Raw genomic sequence first — 19,027 nt, 5'->3', positions numbered from 1 at the left:
TTGTTTGGTGCGTACAGTGTAACTTTCGAGTACGACCCACCTGCAGGGGGGAGAGAAACTTTGGTAACTTTGGCGCAGAGTCGGCGGCCGCGCTATCCGCTTCCCGACCCGTGCCGCAGATGGACGAGCCCCCGCTCCCCTGCCTGCCCGCCCGCCAATGGGCTCAGCCTCCAGGAACTCCTGGGCCGACGTCACCGTCCTCCCGCCATCGGCCCCGCCCTTTCCTCCGCCAAACTTTTGACAGCAGGGGATGGAGTTCAAGACGGATGTGCGGGGATCACAGCGAGCCCCCAGCCACCTGGCCGCAGGTAAGCGCTTACCTTACCCCCTGCACAATGCGCATCCGCGGGCGGAGGCTGCCAAGAAGGGAAGCAGCAGCCGCTCTTGAAATCGCTTTGGCGTGGCGGAACCTTTTCTTCTTCTGCCCGATCCTCCCAAACTAGTTTTGATTATTCGAACGCCAATAGAATGTTTGGAATATTCGAACGCCAATAGAATGTTTGGATTATTCGAACGCCAATAGAATGTTTGGGTTATTCGAACGCCAATAGAATGTTTGGATTATATTCGAACGCCAATAGAATGTTTCGATTTTAGCCGAACTATAAACATCAATATCAGCTGGAAATGGGGAGCTGGGGATGCGTTCATAAACTTAGATTTCAGTTCCCAGCGGTGCGCTTGCGAACATCTGGTTGGGATTAAACTATTTTTCTAGCTGAACTAGGAGGGAGTGACACGGTCTTTCCTTTCTCGTTCCCAGCATAACAGGAAAGAGCCAGGATCCCTTATTACGCGTCCCTGGCTTTCTCTGGCCTGGTGCACTTATATACCGCCTTCCTCCAACAAAACGTTTCACCCGGAGAGGTTTACAAAAAGTAACACATAATGCCTCAGTAAAATAAAATTAAAAAAAAACAAAAACCCTTCCGGATGCACTGATGATGACACCCGCGAATATACCAAATCCGTTTATTGAGAGCAAGGCTTGAGGGCTCACAAGTTTCAGACTGGAGCTGATTCCGCCCCTTCTTGTGTCCTCGTGTAAGACTGAAATGTGTCTGCGTGACATGAAGGGCACAAAAGGTCAGGACCTGGTGGGAGGGTAAGAGCTGACCGGTCCTCCCGTGCCGGATCGGAACCGAGAATGAGGACCGCGAATCTCCCGCAGTGCAAAAGCCGGATCTCTGCAGGATCCAAAGGCTTCCGATCTCACTTAAGCCATCGGTAGCTGTGTAACCAGTTCCTCTACCTGTGCTCACTGTAACTCTTCCCATACAAGATTTGTTGCGTTTTTTCTTTAAAGAAAGACGATCCCTGGTTTTGTGGCAGGGCATGCTTTAGTCTAGAAGACACTTAGACAATGACGCCGGGGCGCCACTGCATGTCTCTTATTCCGGAAATGGAAAAGTCAGAACCGCAAGCCTACACATCTGGTTCAGCGGGCAGGCCTAGGAGCAGTGTCGGGTTAGCCGGCTCTCAGTCCTTGCCTCCTTTTCTTGGTGTCTTCTTCTGGCACGACCTTTTACAGTGTTTACCAAAGCCGCAGGTCCACGCGGTGAGAAACAATGCTAAGATGACTGCATGAGCTGCTTGTAGCTTTTTTTTTTTTTTTTAAATCTCGATTTTCACAACTGTAAAAGCAATTATGCTTTTGCTATTTCATAAACACCTTTCCTGAAAATCTGGCTAGGACTGGGGCAGGTTCAAACAGGTCCACCAAGAGGCCTGAGAGAAGGGAAGGCAAGCAGTTGAAAACACAAAGACCCCACAACTTTTTCTTAGTAGCTTCAGCTCAACATGAAAAATCATTTTTATTTGTCAAGTAATATGCTTTTCCGAGGCACATTATCAAATGAGAATAAGGTCATTCGGTGACCACAATTAATTTACATTGTGGAACTAGAGTGACACTTTAATTATAGGGTGATAACAGGAGCAATACAGTGGAAATTGCACTTCAAGATGATCTGCAAAGATTTTACTAAAAAGATCAATTGGGAAGCAGATAAATAATAACACTGCAAAAGTGGGGTCAGGTTTTGCCTGGATGGGATGGTAACAGAGTCAGGGGGGAAGGCATCTATGTCTTGATGGACAAGGGTTCAGGCTTTACGTGTTGGGGATGGGAAGAAGTTCAGGCTTTACGTGTTGGGGATGGGAAGAAGTTCAGGCTTTATGTGTTGGGGATGGGAAAGGGAGATTTCAGGTTCTAGTGTGATATCACTCTCTATCTATTTTCCAGCAAGTAACAAAGGAAAGATATATTTACTTCTATTGGAATTTATGAATCGCTTAACACTAAAAAAAAAAAAAAAAATAGGCCTAAGCGGTGAACAAGAATACAGTCATAAAATTACAAATAACACTAATACAATATAAAGTAAATACATAATAAAATATAAGCTACCCATAAAACAGATTGATAGAAATAAAATGAAAATAAATGAGGATTAATAGTAAAATAGACAGAAATAAAAAAAACAAATGAAATAAAACAAAGTTTAAAATCAAGCCAATTTGAACAAAAAGGTCTTAACTTGTTTTCTGAAATTCTTTACTGAATCTCACTGTCTAATTTCAACCGGAAAAGAATTGCAGAGAGTGGGACCAGCAACAGAGAAGGTGCATTCTTGTGTCATATATAAAAGTGCGACTCAAGGTGAAGGAATCTCAAGCAATGCAGGCTGTGACGAGCGCAGGGCTCTAGTATCTACAATCTTTCTTGTTGAATGTAAACCGATGTGATGTTTTTCACTAAATGAATGTCGGTATAGAAAAATCCGCAATAAATAAATAAATAAATAAATAGTAGGCTGATAAAATTTTAGATGCAATAATGTCCCATACAGGTAGTGTAAAACATGAATTTCACTACATTTTCTTTAGTTTCCTTTTTAATTACACATCAAAGATATACATTAATAATAATTATAGCAGCAATCCCACCTAATCACATCAAAGCATAATTTAATTTAAGTGTTTAATGTAATTGTATGTAGTTTCTAATGAGTAGCTAGTACTGCTGCGGTAAGGCCACCATTGGGCCATAAATTACTTGGTGTTTTAGATGGATGCTCCGGTTGCACGGATTTTTCACATGCAAAGCTTGATTCATTTACGTTGCTTTTTCCCCCCGTACACAGAGAAACAAGACCCATAGTCTATTTATGGTACTGAATTGTGGTAGGTCTTTAGGTCAGCTTAGTAGCCAGGCGATTTTCAAAGCCAATTTATGCGTCGAAGAAGGCACTGGAAATTAGCCAAAATAATGGGGTAGATTTTCTAAATCTACGCGTGCTCGAACTAAAGTACGTAGCCGCGCGTATCTTATAAAATCCGGGGTTGGCGCGCGCAAGGGGGTGCACATTTGTGCAACTTGCGTGCACCGAGCCCTGCGCGCGCTGCCCGTTCCCTCCGAGGCCGCTCTGAAATCGGAGCGGCCTCGGAGGGAACTTTCCTTCTACCCCCCTCCTGCACCTTCCCCTCCCTTCCCCCTACCTAACCCACCCCCCCGGCCCTATCTAACCCTTCCCCCTACCTTTTTTGGCAAAGTTACACCGGCCGGAGGTAGGCATAACTCTGTGCGTGCCAGCAGGCTGCTGGCGCGCTATCACCCGACCCGGGGGCTGGTCCGGAGGCCTTGACCACGCCCCTGGGCCGGCACCATACCCCCGGCACGCCCCCCGAACGCCCAAAAAATCGCGCCGCCCACCCGGCACAACCCCCGACAAAACGCCCTCCTTGCGAAGCCTCGGGACTTACAACGCGTCCCAGGGCTTGCGCGCTGCCGCCGAGCCTATGCAAAATAGGCTCGGCGCACGCAGGGGGTTTTTAAAAGGGTTACGCGCATAACTTAATGTGCGTAACCCTTTTAAAATCCGGCCCAATGGGTGTAAACTAACCCACCCACAGTTTGGAATAAATAAATAAAATAAAACAAACACTTCAGTGTCATCTCCCCATCCTTTAGAAGGTTTGCCCAAAGCGGTGCGCAGAACTCGTGCAGGTTGGTTTACACATAGATTGTTTAAAATTGAAGATATGTGCGTAATCCCAACTCTGTCCATCTCCCCCCCCCCCCCCCCCCCCCCCCCCCCCCCCCCCCCCCGGAATGTCTGTTTTTTTGTGCTCATAAAAGTATTCGTGAAACTGGATTAAGAGCATATTTTTAGGTGCACAACCCTATGCACATCCGATGAGAGATGTCCCGAGAATTCTGGCCAGGATTTGTTTGCACTTCCTAATTCAGTTCTGTTTATACTCCACCCCAGGCTTTGGGGATAGCACTACCTAACTGCCTGGGGCCAAGGGATCAGGTTCCACACAGCCACACCCACACCCTCACCCACATGTCAAGGAAGCATGCAATTTTAGATGGCGCCATTTACGCACGCGAACCCATGATTTGTCTGCGTGAATGGCTTTGAAAGTTATCCCCTACGTGTCTGCGGGGGAAAAAAAAGTCCCAACCAGTATATCTGGTTCTTAGAGAAATGATCTAAGAGAACACAACAGATTAGATTTCCAGATAACAATCTTAAAACGGAAGCTCACGATGAATATGTATGATATCTGAAATGTTCCTAAATCCCTTCCAGAGCGGCTTTATGTTACTACAGTAAGATTACATATATGATGGCATCCCTGCTTTTTAATGGGGAGGGGGTTCTGCCACTTGTTAGAACTCTGTGTACCAAACGTCTCTTTGGTGCTTCCTGGATCACTGGGACTTTATAGGCGACTTCAGTTTATGGTCCGGGGAAGATCGCACTGAAACTACAGACAAGTTAGGGCAGGATTGTATAACATAATTTGCAGAGGAAACTTACAAAATATCATGACAGAAATAATGTGATAAATGGACTTGAGAAAAAAAAATATATATATATATGCTTATTAAGAGCATTTTCATGGGTATGATTTTGTATAGTGATTTAATCATAAATATGAAGATTCAATAAAGATGTTTATATAATTGAATGGGAGTTCAACTTTATAAATAGCTAGAATTTGTGTATATATATATATAAGTGTGTATGTGTGTATTGTATTTTTACTGTTTTCCAGTGTGAAGGAAAAAGACATCAAATATTGTAGGAATTTTAATACAACAACAGGAAGCATATTTGAGGCAAAATGGCGGCCCTGATAGCAGAAAACTTCAGATTCCTCTCCCTGTTCTTCAAAAGCAAAGATGTCATGATATTCAATGGTCTGGTGGCGCTGGGGACCGTGGGCAGCCAGGAGCTCTTTTCTGTAGTTGCCTTTCACTGCCCCTGCTCTCCAGCGAGGAACTACCTGTACGGGCTGGCGGCAATTGGAGTCCCTGCCCTGGTCTTGTTCATCATTGGAGTGATTCTGAACAACCACACGTGGAACTTCGTGGCAGAATGCCGGAGGAGAGGGGCCAAGAACTGTACGACCCCAGCCATCTTCTTATTGGTCGGATCCATCGTGGGCCGGGCTGCCGTGGCCCCCATCACCTGGTCCGTCATTTCCCTGCTCCGAGGGGAGGCCTACGCTTGTGCCCTAAGTGAATTCTTAAAGCCTGAGGCCTTAGACAACTTTCCGCCTGGTCACGGAGCTGAGACTATGGCCAGGTTTCCCTGTAAGGATACCCCAGAGGAAGTTCTAAGTTTTAAGGAAGAAGTCATAAGAAGACTGAAATATGAGTCTCAGGTAATGTTTTTTTCCTTCCAATAATGCATTGGTGTAAAAGAGCAAATTAGTAGGCTGTGCTTGTGTTTGCATAATAGAAGTACATGCTTTGGCAAAAAAGACCCAAGTGCAGACCTCAGCCAGTAGGCCCAGCCCATCACACAGGTGACTGTGTGATGGGCTGAAGATGGTGCATGCAACTTGGTGCATGCAACTTGGTGCATGCAACTTGAATGCCATGGGATGGAAGCAACATTTAAGGCTTCTCTCATGCGACACTTCCATTCCATTCCGATGAGAGATGTCCCGAGAATTCTGGCCAGGATTTGTTTGCACTTCCTAATTCAGTTCTGTTTATACTCCACCCCAGGCTTTGGGGATAGCACTACCTAACTGCCTGGGGCCAAGGGATCAGGTTCCACACAGCCACACCCACACCCTCACCCACATGTCAAGGAAGCATGAGAGCAGTTGCACTAGCTGCCTAGTTCAGTTTTTGAATCTCTGTCTTGATTTCTGAAACACACGGGGATACTACAGACTGCACCCTGTCCAGTTGTCCACTAATAGTCAGAAAAAGGAGAAGATAATTTAAAAAAATTAAGCTCACTTTGAGAAAATGTCCCTTTTCCTATTTAAACTTTATTTTAAAAAAAATAGAAATCTAGAAACATGACAGCAGGAAAAGACCATATGCCCATCCAGTCTGCCCATCCATCCAATTCATTTAGCATTATAATTCTCATCACTTCCTTAGAGATCCCCTGTATTTATTCCATGCTTTCTTGAATTCAGATACTGGTTGTGTCTCCACCTCCTCCACTGGGAGGCTGTTCCACACATCCACCACCCTCCTCTGAAAAGAAATATTTCCTAAGATGACTCCTGAATCTACCCCCTTTCACCCTCATCTCATGACCCCTCATTCTAGAGCCTCTTTTCTGTTGAGAGGCTCACCTCCTGTGCATGGAAACCTTTGAGATATTTGAATGTCTCTACCATATCTCCCCTATCTCGCCTTTCCTCTAGTCTAGGGTATACATGTTTAGATCTTTACATTTGTCCCCTTATGCTTTAGAACAAAGACCACTGACCATTTTAGTAGCCACCCTCTGGTCTGACTCCATCCTGTTCATATCCTTTGAAGGTGCGGTCTCCAGAATTGTACATAATATTCAAAGTGAATTCTCACCAGATTCCTATATAGGAACAATATCACCTCCCTTTTTCTGCTGACCATTCCTTTTCCTATACAGTCAAGCATCTTTCTGGCTTTTACCGTCGTTTTATCCACCTGTTTGTCCACCTTAAGATCATCAGATACAATCACCACCACATCCCGCTCTTCCTTTCAGGCCGATACAGTACAGTGCGCTCTGGTGGAGCGCACTGTTAACTGGCATTTGGACGCGCGTTTTCGATGTGCTAGCTTTACCCCTTATTCAGTAAGGGGTAATAGCGCGTCGAAAACGTGCGTCCAACCTCCCCAAGACTAATAGCGCCCGCAACATGCAAATACATGTTGATGGCCCTATTAGTCATTCCCGCGCGATACAGTAAGTAAAATGTGCGGCCAAGCCGCACATTTTACTTTAAGAAATTAGCGCCTACCCAAAGGTAGGCATTAATTTCTGCTGGCACCGGGGAAGTGCACAGAAAAGCAGTAAAAACTGCTTTTCTGTGCACCCTCCGACTTAATATCATAGCGATATTAAGTCAGTGGCCCCAAAAGTTAAAAAAAAAGTTAAAAATAATAAAAAAAAAATTTAAAATGGACCCGCGGCTCGTGGGTTGAAAACCAGATGCTCAATTTTGCCAGCGTCCGGTTTCCGAACCCGTGGCTGTCAGCAGGTTTGAGAACCGACAGCGGCAAAATTGAGCGTCGGCTGTCAAACCCGCTGACAGCCACCGCTCCTGTCAAAAAAGAGGCGCTAGGGACACTAGCGTGTCCCTAGCACCTCTTTTTACCGCGGGCCCTAATTTAAATAAATTAAGTTACTGAATTGTGCGCACAGGAGAATGGCCTGTGCTCGCCCGCTCTCCCTCGTGGTTTACTGTATCTGCCCGTTTGTGCTTAGAAGAATTTCACCTCCTATGCTGTACCTTTCCCTTGGTTTTTTGTACCCTAAATGCATTACTCTGCATTTTTTAGCATTAAATCTTAGCTGCCAGATCTTAGACCATTCCTCAAGTTTCACTAGATCCCTCCTCATGTTTTCCATTCTTTCCAGGCTGTCTACCCTGTTACAGATTTTGGTATCATTGGAAAAAAAGACAAGCCTTTCCCGATCCCTGAGGCACACCGCTAGTAGCAACCCCTACCTAAGAGAGATCTCCATTTACCACTACCCTTTGTTGCCTCCCATTCAGCCACTTTCTAACCCAGTCAGTCACTCTAGGATCCATACCAAGGGTGCACAATTTATTTATAAGTCTTCTGTGTGGAACCGTGTCAAAGGCCTTGCTGAAATCCAAGCACACTACATCTAGCATGCTCTCTCTTGATCCATCTCTCTGATCTTTAGGGATCATTGCTATGGACCTGGCAAAGCTAGAATCAGTTTATACTGTTATGTTGATTAGGAGAACGATTTTAGAATAGAGCGCTTAGAAAGTGCCCGCAGACTTCAGTCCGCATTTCAAAACAAACTTAGGTTCATAAGTCTGCTTTGAAAATGAGTCGGTACGTGTAGAACCCAGAGCGACCCATATGTGCACATTTACTGTTGTTCGCTAGCAGGTGTAAACGTGTGCGAGAAGATTTGCAAGCTCTGCTTTCAAAACTTGAACGTCTGCTCCTAAATGCTAGCCCCATGCTAGTTTATGGAACAAAGTCAGCATGGCTTTACCCAAGGCAAGTCTTGCCTCACAAATCTGCTTCACTTTTTTGAAGGAGTTAATAAACATGTGGATAAAGGTGAACCTGTAGATGTAGTACACTTGGATTTTCAGAAGGCGTTTCACAAAGTTCCTCATGAGAGGCTTCTAGGAAAAATAAAAAGTCATGGGATAGGTGGCGATGTCCTTTCGTGGATTGCAAACTGGCTAAAAGACAGGAAACAGAGAGTAGGATTAAATGGACAATTTTCTCAGTGGAAGGGAGTGGGCAGTGGAGTACCTCAGGGATCTGTATTGGGACCCTTACTTTTCAATATATTTATAAATGATCTGGAAAGAAATACGAGTGAGATAATCAAATTTGTAGATACAAAATTGTTCAGAGTAGTTAAGTCACAAGCAGATTGTGATAAATTGCAGGAAGACCTTGTGAGGCTGGAAAATTGGGCATCTAAATGGCAAATGAAATTTAATGTGGACAAGTGCAAGGTGATGCATATAGGGAAAAATAACCCATGCTATAATTACACAATGTTGGGTTCCATATTAGGTGCTACACCCCAAGAAAGAGATCTTGGTGTCATAGTGGATAACACATTGAAATCGTCGGTTCAGTGTGCTGCGGCAGTCAAAAAAAGCAAACAGAATGTTGGGAATTATTAGAAAAGGAATGATGAATAAAACGGAAAATGTCATAATGCCTCTGTATCGCTCCTTGGTGAGACCGCACCTTGAATACTGTGTACAATTCTGGTCGCCGCATCTCAAAAAAGATATAATTGTGATGGAGAAGGTACAGAGAAGGGCTACCAAAATGATAAGGGGAATGGAACAGCTCCCCTATGAGGAAAGACTAAAGAGGTTAGGACTTTTCAGCTTGGAGAAGAGACGGCTGAGGGGGGACATGATAGAGGTGTTTAAAATCATGAGAGGTCTAGAACGGGTAGATGTGAATCGGTTATTTACTCTTTTGGATAATAGAAGGACTAAGGGGGCACTCCATGAAGTTAGCATGAGGCACATTTAAAACTAATCGGAGAAAGTTCTTTTTTACTCAATGCACAATTAAACTCTGGAATTTGTTGCCAGAGGATGTGGTTAGTGCAGTTAGTATAGCTGTGTTTAAAAAAGGATTGGATAAGTTCTTGGAGGAAAAGTCCATTACCTGCTATTAAGTTCACTTAGAGAATAGCCACTGCCATTAGCAATGGTTACATGGAATAAACTTAATTTGGGGTACTTGCCAGGTTCTTATGGCCTGGATTGGCCTCTGTTGGAAACAGGATGCTGGGCTTGATGGACCCTTGGTCTGACCCAGTATGGCATATTCATGTGTTCTTAAATCGCTTCTACGCGTACTTTTACACGCACCTCCCCTCCCCCTGGAAAATTTCCAAAAGTCTGTTTACGTGCATCAAACCGCACTTTATGCTTGTAAATTTATTTTATTTATTTAAGTTTTTTATATACCAACATTCAAGACGGTAGTCCCATCATGCTGGTTCACAAGAAACAGGGGTGCAATTATAATAAACTTTACAATTAGAACAATAGTGCAGAAAAGCAGTTACATGTAACAAGGAAATCAATAACTTGGAGTAAGAAGGAAAATGAAGATCAGATAATTATATATATATATAATAACATTGTAAGAGGTGGCTATTATAAATGCTTTTGAAAATTCAGCCCAGAGTGATTAGTCCTGTGTGCCTCCACATACGCGAGAGTAAAGCATCTCAGAGAAGGGCTACTAAAATGATACAGGGCTTGCAACACAGACCCTACACGGGGAGGCTTAAGGCACTCAAAATGTTTTCCCTAGAGGAAAGAATGGAAAGGGGATAGGGTAGAAACATGCAGATATTTAGCAGGCTTCAGTGAAAGATTGCATTTTCCATTCAAAAAGAAATTCAAGGAATGATATGATATGAAGTTGAAGGACAAGCTGGAAGCTGAGAGGAAATAATTCTTTACTGAGAGGCTGGCAGATGCCTGGAATTACCTACCAGCAGAGCTTGTAGAAACCAGCACTGAGACAATAATTTAAGCATGCTTGGGACGGGTGTAGAGGGGAATGGGACATAAAGGGTTAAGAGGTTGGGTAAAATACAAGGAGGTTGAGGGGCCTGGGTGGAAAAGCATGGAAATCTGTATGCTCATCTACCCAGAGCGGTAGAAAACCAGATAGGGCAGACAACAAAACTGTCTTTGATAAGGAGCGATGTCCTGCAGGTGTTCAAGCTTGTATGGCTGACAGCTGGGAGATATCCTTAGCCAAAGCAGTGTAGACGGAACCAGCCAGGCAGACTGGATGGGATAATTGGTCCTCATCTACTACATTTCTCTGTTAGATTGGGAATGAGTTTGGGTTAGTCTGCTTGGGTTTGAGTTTATGTCTGTGTATACAGTACATGTACGAAAGGGTTTCTGGTAACGGCAGAGAACACAATCGGTTAATATTTCATGCTGCTCAGTGTGAACTTGCCTGAAAATATTCATAATGATAATTATAATAACTAGGCTCCAGGACCAGCATTCTTTGCCTCAGAAACGACCAATGCCTTTCTCACGAATGTTTGAGTCCCTTGCAAACTCAATGCTTTACTAGGATATCTGGAATTGATAGCACTTCTGCTTGCACTAAACATGCAGAAAGGACACATTGCAGATTGCAGTCTGTAGTTTAAACCCAGAGATGGACCTACATCATAAGAACATATATTTTGCAATACTGGATCAGACCAAAGATCCATCAAGCCCAGGATCCTGTCTCCAACAGTGGCCAATCCAGGTCACAAGTACCTGGCAGGATCCCAAAAGGTCGATAGATTCCATGCTGTTTACTTATCAAAACTTTACGGCCATGAAATCAAACATAGCTCATATAGCCTGTTGGTATGTTTTAATCTACTCTTGTACAACAGAAACACAAGCACCATGGTGTAACTTTTGCATAATAAAATGATTCAGTCTTTGAAGCAGTATTACTAACTAGAGGATATATATGCACACAAATGAATTCAGATTGTTGCACCATTTTTTAACACTATAACGTCAGCATTGTTTCACCAACATTTCCATTTCACCATGTCTTACAGTATCTTGGTGGAGTTTTGCGACAATGGAAATATGCTGTTTAAAATAACTTTATTGCGATTACCTGCTGCTCCAAGGCAAAACCGCATTTTCTCATTCATACCTCCACATAAACATGCAGAGATCTGCATTTCTGTTCCATTTTTCATCACCTATTTTTTGTTCTCTTTCATACTGATGGCAGAACTCTTTCCTGCACTATAATTTTTTTTTAACATAAACCTAATTTTTAAATGGCAAAATAAAGAAACAGCTTTTTTGTCCAATGTATTAGGTAAGAGTGTTCACATGAATGGCATGAGCAATAATTTTGGGGCACAAATGATGTTGCAGTCATCATATTTTGAATGTGAGGCTCCTACTGCCTTCTGGGGACTATCCATTTTGTGTGTGCAGCTGCAGGGTAGTCAATTCAGCTTGTACCCCTACTTCCTGTTGGTGAGCAGGATGATCTAACATTACAAGAGCAGCTGCTGAAAGCACAAAGTGATAGGTCCTAGCAGCAGTAAGACCCTTACACTCAAGATCAGATTTCCGGACAACTGCTTGGGCCACTACAAAGTATTATCAAGCCAGACAGGCACTGTCCTGGTTGGACAAAATGTTTTGCAAAATGTTGTCCAGAATGAACTTATTAAAATTGATTGAATATTTGTGGTTCTTTCCTTAGCTCCTTGGATGGCTGTTGCTTGGAACAGTTGCAGTAACCATATTCTTGTCTAAGTGTATGCAGCGTTGCTGCTCACCGCTAAGTTACCACCAAGAGGAATACTGGTCCCAGTATCGCTCTGTTGAAAGCCAGCTCTTCCACCACACTGCTGATGTCCATGCCAAGATCCTGGCTGCTGCTAACGTCAAAAAGTTTTTTGGCTTTGTGGCCCTAAATAACGAAGATAAGGAACTTGTCAAGGAATTCCCAATGGAAGATGTCCAAACAAGTCTTCAGTGGAACGAGATTACGGGAGTATATCTATACCGAGAGAATAAAGGGGTTCCGCTGTACAGTCGACTTCACAAGTGGGCAAAAGGACTAATGAGAAATGGGTCAGACTTTGAAAGCAAGGAGCTAGCTCTTCTTGCTGTTTAAGATATTTAGTCATGTAGGGAAGAGACAAAAGAGCATATCACTTTACTGTACATACAGGTATCCCAGGGTATCCGAGGGTTGCATGCAAAGTGCAGTTGTCCACCAGTAGCATTATAAATCTCAACTCGCCCTGCAGGAATATCACAGGTAGCACAATTGGCTTCATGGATATGAGGATAGTGGAGTGGGGTGGAGGCCAACATAGGTAACACTCAAGTTGCATAATCTCGCTAGCTCCTGAATGGTCATGTGGTGAGGAGAAATCCATGGATGATAAAGCTGGGTACTTTGACCCGTATTTCTAGACCCTTTAAATCAAATAAAGTAAATATCTTTTGTGGTGTCAGTACAAGGGTGTCCAGCCACCCTAAGTGGTGATGTCATTATGACATCATATTCTCTCTCTCTCTCTCACACCTCCAGCTTCGTCGCCATTCACACACATGATCTCTGTTGTGATTCCACATGTAGAAGGGCCCTGCAACAGCTCACTCACCTTCTGGTGCAATCTTGTGCTGTCGTTCTTAATTCCTGCACCAGCTTCTGATGCTGGCTGGACGCTGCCCTTGCCTCTGAGTGCCAGAGATCTGACACCACAGTCCCGATGCTACTCCTGTGATGGGAGAGATGCCACCATGACCCTCGCAGCCAGAGGGCCATCGACATCCTTCTCTGACCCTGCCATTCTCCTAGGCGCGCACGCAACCACTGCTTACTATTTAAAGGGTCCAAGGCAGGAAGAGTTCTGCAGCCCTTCCCGATTATTTCATCTACAGTAAAGGTCTTCCTTGTTCCTGTGATCATTAATATTCTTACTGTTCCTGGTCTCTCATTATGTTTCCTGCTCCTGGCTCCTGGCTCATGTTCCTGCTCCAGTGTTCCTTGTCTTCAGCACGTTTCTGTGTCCAGGGTCCTGTCCAAGTCTTTGGTCAAATTCCTGATGTTCCAGTTTTTGTCTTCATTCTTGAGTTTCATGCCTTGCTTTTGGGTCCCATGTCTTCATTCCTGGTCTCATCGTGTTGGTTCCTGAATCTCCTAAGTCCTGTTTCTGGTCCGTATCCTGTCCAGAGACTTTGTTGCTGGTTCAAGCCTTCAGAAGTCCTTCCTTGTTTTTAAAACCTGAGTCTAAGTCCAAGTTCCTGAATCTGAGTTCCTGAGTCCAGTCCCCAGTCTTTGTTCCAGCTTCCGCCTTGTTCCTGAGTCCAACACCTGCACCGCTGTTGTCATGGTCTGTGACCAGCCTTCGGATTGTGTAGGGCATGCAGTGGTGCTGGACCTTCTCAGTGCCTGCGCTGCTATTTTCATAGTCCATGACCAGCCTTCGGGTTGTTTAGGGTGCGCAGCAGTATAGGGCTCTCCCAGAGCTTCTCATGTTGCCAAATCTTCAGTGCCTTTGTCTCGTCCAAGTCTTCAAAGTCATCTTTAGTCCTCATCGTCATCTGTCCTGATGCACAAGCCGTTCCCAAGTGGCGAGTCCGTAAGGGCTTTCGGAGTGGCTGGAGGGCTACCCCAGTGACCAACATTGCTTTGCTGGGTCTCACACTGGGAGAATGCAGGTTCAGTGAGGCCTTTGAGTGTTCCTGATTCCAAGTCTTCACCTTGTTCCTGGTTCCTAGTCCTCAGCCATGCCTCAGCCCATGCACGGATACACTCGCCTGCCAGGGGCATGGACCACGGCAAGCTCTAGGGTTGTGCAGGTCATGCTGCAGCACAGGGGCATGTTCCGTGCTCCATTCGCAACAATCTCTCCCCAGCTCTGTCGCTGCACGCAACTCTCCAGCCTCCTTACATTTCAAACTTACCAGCCGTGCATCAGAGTACAGCGCCCCATCCATATCTGGCACCCTAGGCGAACGCCTAATATGCTTAATGGTCCTGGTCTTTTGTGAAGAAATGGCAACAACTATATAGAATGTAATTTTGTTTTTCTTTAGACTAAACTGGTATTAAATAAGGGCAAAATGGCCAAACTCTTACTAGTTAATTTATGCAGTCTTAATTAGATGCATTGCCTTCTTCAAATGGCTATCCCCTGTCCACGGGTCATGGCCTGCCTCTGGTTGGTAAATGTTCCTGGTGCTGAATGTCTTTGCTAGAGCAATTCATTTGTAAGGCAAAATTAAATAATATCTGGGGGACAGTAGTCACTAGGAACAGAAACCATGTAACAGCAAGAAAGATCTCATGACCAATGTAATGTCTAATCAAAACACGTATGGACTGTCATTCTCTTCAAAATGCAGATGCGGTCTACTCTTGACCTGTTTGGCATGAGAGAATGTTTTCTATTATTAAACAGAGATGGCAAACAAAGTCGGTAACTTTTAAACAGGCGCGCGGGTACACATGTGCGCGTTTGTTGGCCCATGCCCAGGGACACAGCCATTTTATAACATACATGCATGCGTGTTATAAAATATCCTGACCACGCACACAGGTGCACGCAATTTTAAGTGGACTTGCGCCTGTGCATGTAAATTCTGCTTCTACCGCATCAGTGGGGGGATTTTAAAAGACACGCACGCTGACGCCATTACCAGGTTTATTAGTTTGCTCCCGGTTCGCCCAGGTAAAGAATAGGAATTCCAGCGCCCCCCCTCCCCCACCCAGTATTATAGCCTTCCTTCTCCCCCGTTAGCCACGACACTTAAAATCCCACCGATCTAGTTGTCTTTATTTTATTACTTGCACATCATCCATAGCAGAAGTAAAGTTACGCGGCAGGGGACCCCCGGCACGCGCCTGCACGTATAAGTATTTCTGCACGGATTTCAATGTGAAATCCAGGAACGCCCATGCCCCGCCCCTTTTTTTAACTTTTCATTTGTGCGCGTAACGGCAAGTACGCGAGCACTCGGGTGGCTTTTAAAATCCGTTCAGTGCGCGCCAGCCCAACTTGTGCACGTATCTCCCGGGTTTGGCACACACCAGGCTTTCAAATTGACCTTAAAAGGCCTTTTCTGGTGAGCACTCGAGTTAAGGAGCTAAGGTGGCAGGAGGCCTTAGGCCACAGGGGCTTCATGGTATAGACAATTCCAAATGCATAGGGTCACAATTTCAGTACATCTGTTATCTGCCAATGCTTCAGAATAGAGATTTCCTGATCATTAAGGCTAAAACGTGTTATTGACTGTTACACAGTGCATTAGGACATGGGGAAAGGGCAGCACATTTCATACTCCTGCACTTTGTGCTCCGAAGGGGAAATTTTATCCACAAAACTCCAAATTCTCCTGATTCCATTTCTCTGGGGACTTCTTTATCCCCAAAATAAGATGGTGAGTGCCATTTAAGGCACCTGCTGTCTCGTGTAAGGGTGGAGTGTTGTCATTTCAACATGTGGTTAGATTATAGCATTTTTTAATATCATGATGGTTTTAAACATTTTTAACGTGTAATAAAACGCAACAGATCAGAAGAAAAGAAAGGAGCCGCACCAGCTCGACCCTTCTCGATATTAACTTACCTCGCTCTTGGCTCCACGGTGTCCTTCTTCGGTGTTGTCCTTCGTTCCCGTTTCTTTTTTGCCCTCATACATTTGGCTTCTTATAACGTTTATACTTTTTTGGACCTTTTGATATGGCTCTTCTCTCCTGTTATTTTAAATGGTGTGTGCGATTGTTATTCTAAGGCGGGCTTCTTTCCATTTCAGAAGCAAAAGGCTAAGAATGCACCGAGGCCCCATGGAGATATTTATTGTTCATTATATAATTATAAAAACATACACATTTTCGTAAACTCTACCTTTATTCTGAGCAGTAAAAGTCAACCAACCACTAACTGTAATACATTTCTGACTAGCTTTCGAGAGCAATGCTCCCTTCCATCGGGTCAAACCAATATGAGCCCAGGTCCTAACAAGAGGCTTTGTTCATCTTCTTACGCGTCCAAGAGGCCCAACACGGCAATCACACGACTTTAGAAAGTCTGGATCTGGAAGCATTTATAAATGGGCAGAATCTGAGCGAGAATGCTCCAGCAAGAGTTTCCATTCTGGCTGCCTAAAGCAGCTGTATTCCCTGTGGCAAGCTGTAAACAGGCACGTTGAGAGGAACTGCAGATGATACAAAAGCATTGTTAAAACGTATTTTTTTACTTTTTTTGGATAATTCTTTGCTCCCCCCCCCAAAAGTGAAATAAATTGGCTGAAAGATTTCAGTTTAAATCAATATTTAACAAGAAATGCAAACCACCAGCCAGGTGGATGAAATGCCCGCCATCCTCAATGCACCCACCTTCGGATTTGATTTCAGGAGTTCCATAGCAGGACTCTAGAATTCCATCTGGACTGTGATCAGACGTAGACGTGTGACTTGGATTCAGGTTGCATGCCACACCGCTGGATGTTTGCCAGCTCTTTTTAATGGCTGATGAAGCTTTAGTAAGAGCCCTGGTGTCCAGGTTAAACCACCTTAGAACAGAAAAAAAATAATGTTCCGACTTTAGACGCGACATACTAAGGTGTGTGCATTACACATCCACTTAAGAAACGGCCACCTGAAGGTCATCTAGGTGGAAGGAAAGCCCTTGCCACTATTGAGGCGGGATGGAGGGGGGAGCAGATTATGTGATGATCTTCCCTCCCTCCCAGAAAATTAATTTTTGCTGATGTCCTTCCTTTTTTCCCTGTTAAGTAGGGCTGAATGTGGGATAACACAGGTAATAACAATGGTTCTGTGTATTTGTAGTATATGAGTTATAACAATGGATTCATATACATATCTATCTATATATAGAGAGAGAAAGAAAAAAATCCAGTCTGGCACCCTCCCAGTTACAGGGTATACATAAAAACAGCAGTATACAAAAATATATATAATATAACCCTGAATCAAAATCTAAATGTTTCAAAAAATTTGTTTTCAAAACAATTATTTTATTGATTTCTTGTACACATGCTATTCAACCACTCCCCATAATTAAAAAAAATCCATACACACCCACTCATACCATTCATACTTCACCAAAGTATGGTATGAGTAGGTGTGTATGGATTTTTTTTAATTATGGGGAGTGGTTGAATAGCCTGTGTATTATGTGTATAAGAAATCAATAAAATAATTGAGTTTTTGAAAACAAATTTTTTGAAACATTTAGATTTTGAATCAGGGTTATCTATGTATATAAACAAATCGTGTTCAAAAAGACCCAAGATATACTTTTCAGAACAAATTTTATAGTTTGGGGGTTTTTTTTTTTTAGAAAAATGAAAACATTTTTTAATAATAAAGTGAATTTCATAAAGACCACACATGTATTTGTACACACAAATTACTGATTAAAATTCCAGCATATTGCATATCTACCCATACATATACCACCAAAAGAAACAAAAATACAAAAAACTAAACATAAAATATCAAAAATAGGTCACAAAAACATAGAAAACAAAATATAAACATACAAAACATCTGAACACCCAAAATATGCTAGCCTAAATAATAGTTGCTTTAAATATTTACACATCCATCTTCAAAGCTTGCCTGTAAGCATTTTCCAAAGGATAAATGAAGTATATTTGTAAAGACAATTTGGGACAACAAATATCCAAGTCCCCCTGAGGAAGCCTGTTTTCAGCAAATGAAACAATGACCTTGTTGGGGTTGGAGATTCTTCCAACAATAGATTGGTGACTGGGGCTTGTGATTGCACTTATATATAAAAAAAAAAAAAAAAAGAAGATTGGTGTTTGTTTCTTCAAGTTTAAAAGAGGGATTCCTTCATTTTTTCCACTGGAGGGATTCATCAACGATTGGCAAACATGAACTCAGCATTCTTGTGTGTATCCTTTGGAAAACGCTTACAGACATGTTTTGAATATGGATGTGTAAATGTTTAAAGCAACTATTATTTAGGCAACACTTCATTGCCAAAGCTAATGAAATTAAACCGGAGTGATTTGTAGTCCCTACAAGAACTTCGGTATATAAAAATTAAAAATAAATAAATAAATAAATAAATAAATTAGAATCCAGTACTCCATTTGGTTCTGAACCATTGCACTGCTATTTTTTAATAAGTATTATGGTTATCATTAAGAAAATTAGGGTGTGGATTTTATGGAGTTGTTGAATGCATGTGAAATTATGAGATATGGATGTGCAGTAATGGATGATGTTGGTTTTTAAGGAATTAATATTTTTGATACATTAAAGATTTAATACATAATTAAATAAAGATTTCATTCGTATGAGAAATGAAAGGGTGGTCAATTGATTGTCTCTGGTATATACCAGTCGGAATATAGCACCCTCTATAGAAGTATAATTAGTGCCATTGTTTTCTTTCTCTCACTCTCTCTCTCAATATATATATATATATATATACACATACACAACAGAGATG

General features: G+C 43.0%; 1 protein-coding gene across 1 annotated transcript; it reads left to right on the top strand.

Annotated features, from left to right (window-relative positions):
• The first annotated feature begins 219 nt into the window (after window positions 1–219).
• Window positions 220–17,597, top strand: CALHM2 (calcium homeostasis modulator family member 2). Its single transcript, XM_029610299.1, has 3 exons — window positions 220–308; window positions 5,071–5,682; window positions 12,266–17,597. The coding sequence occupies exons 2-3, from the start codon at window positions 5,140–5,142 to the stop codon at window positions 12,680–12,682; spliced, it is 960 nt and encodes a 319-aa protein (XP_029466159.1). The 5' UTR covers window positions 220–308; window positions 5,071–5,139; the 3' UTR covers window positions 12,683–17,597.
• The last annotated feature ends 1,430 nt before the right edge of the window (window positions 17,598–19,027 follow it).

This window comes from Rhinatrema bivittatum, chromosome 7 (genome assembly GCF_901001135.1).
Source record: "Rhinatrema bivittatum chromosome 7, aRhiBiv1.1, whole genome shotgun sequence".
In the NCBI taxonomy this organism is placed as follows: domain Eukaryota; kingdom Metazoa; phylum Chordata; class Amphibia; order Gymnophiona; family Rhinatrematidae; genus Rhinatrema; species Rhinatrema bivittatum.
This window is presented reverse-complemented; position numbering and strand designations above follow the sequence as displayed.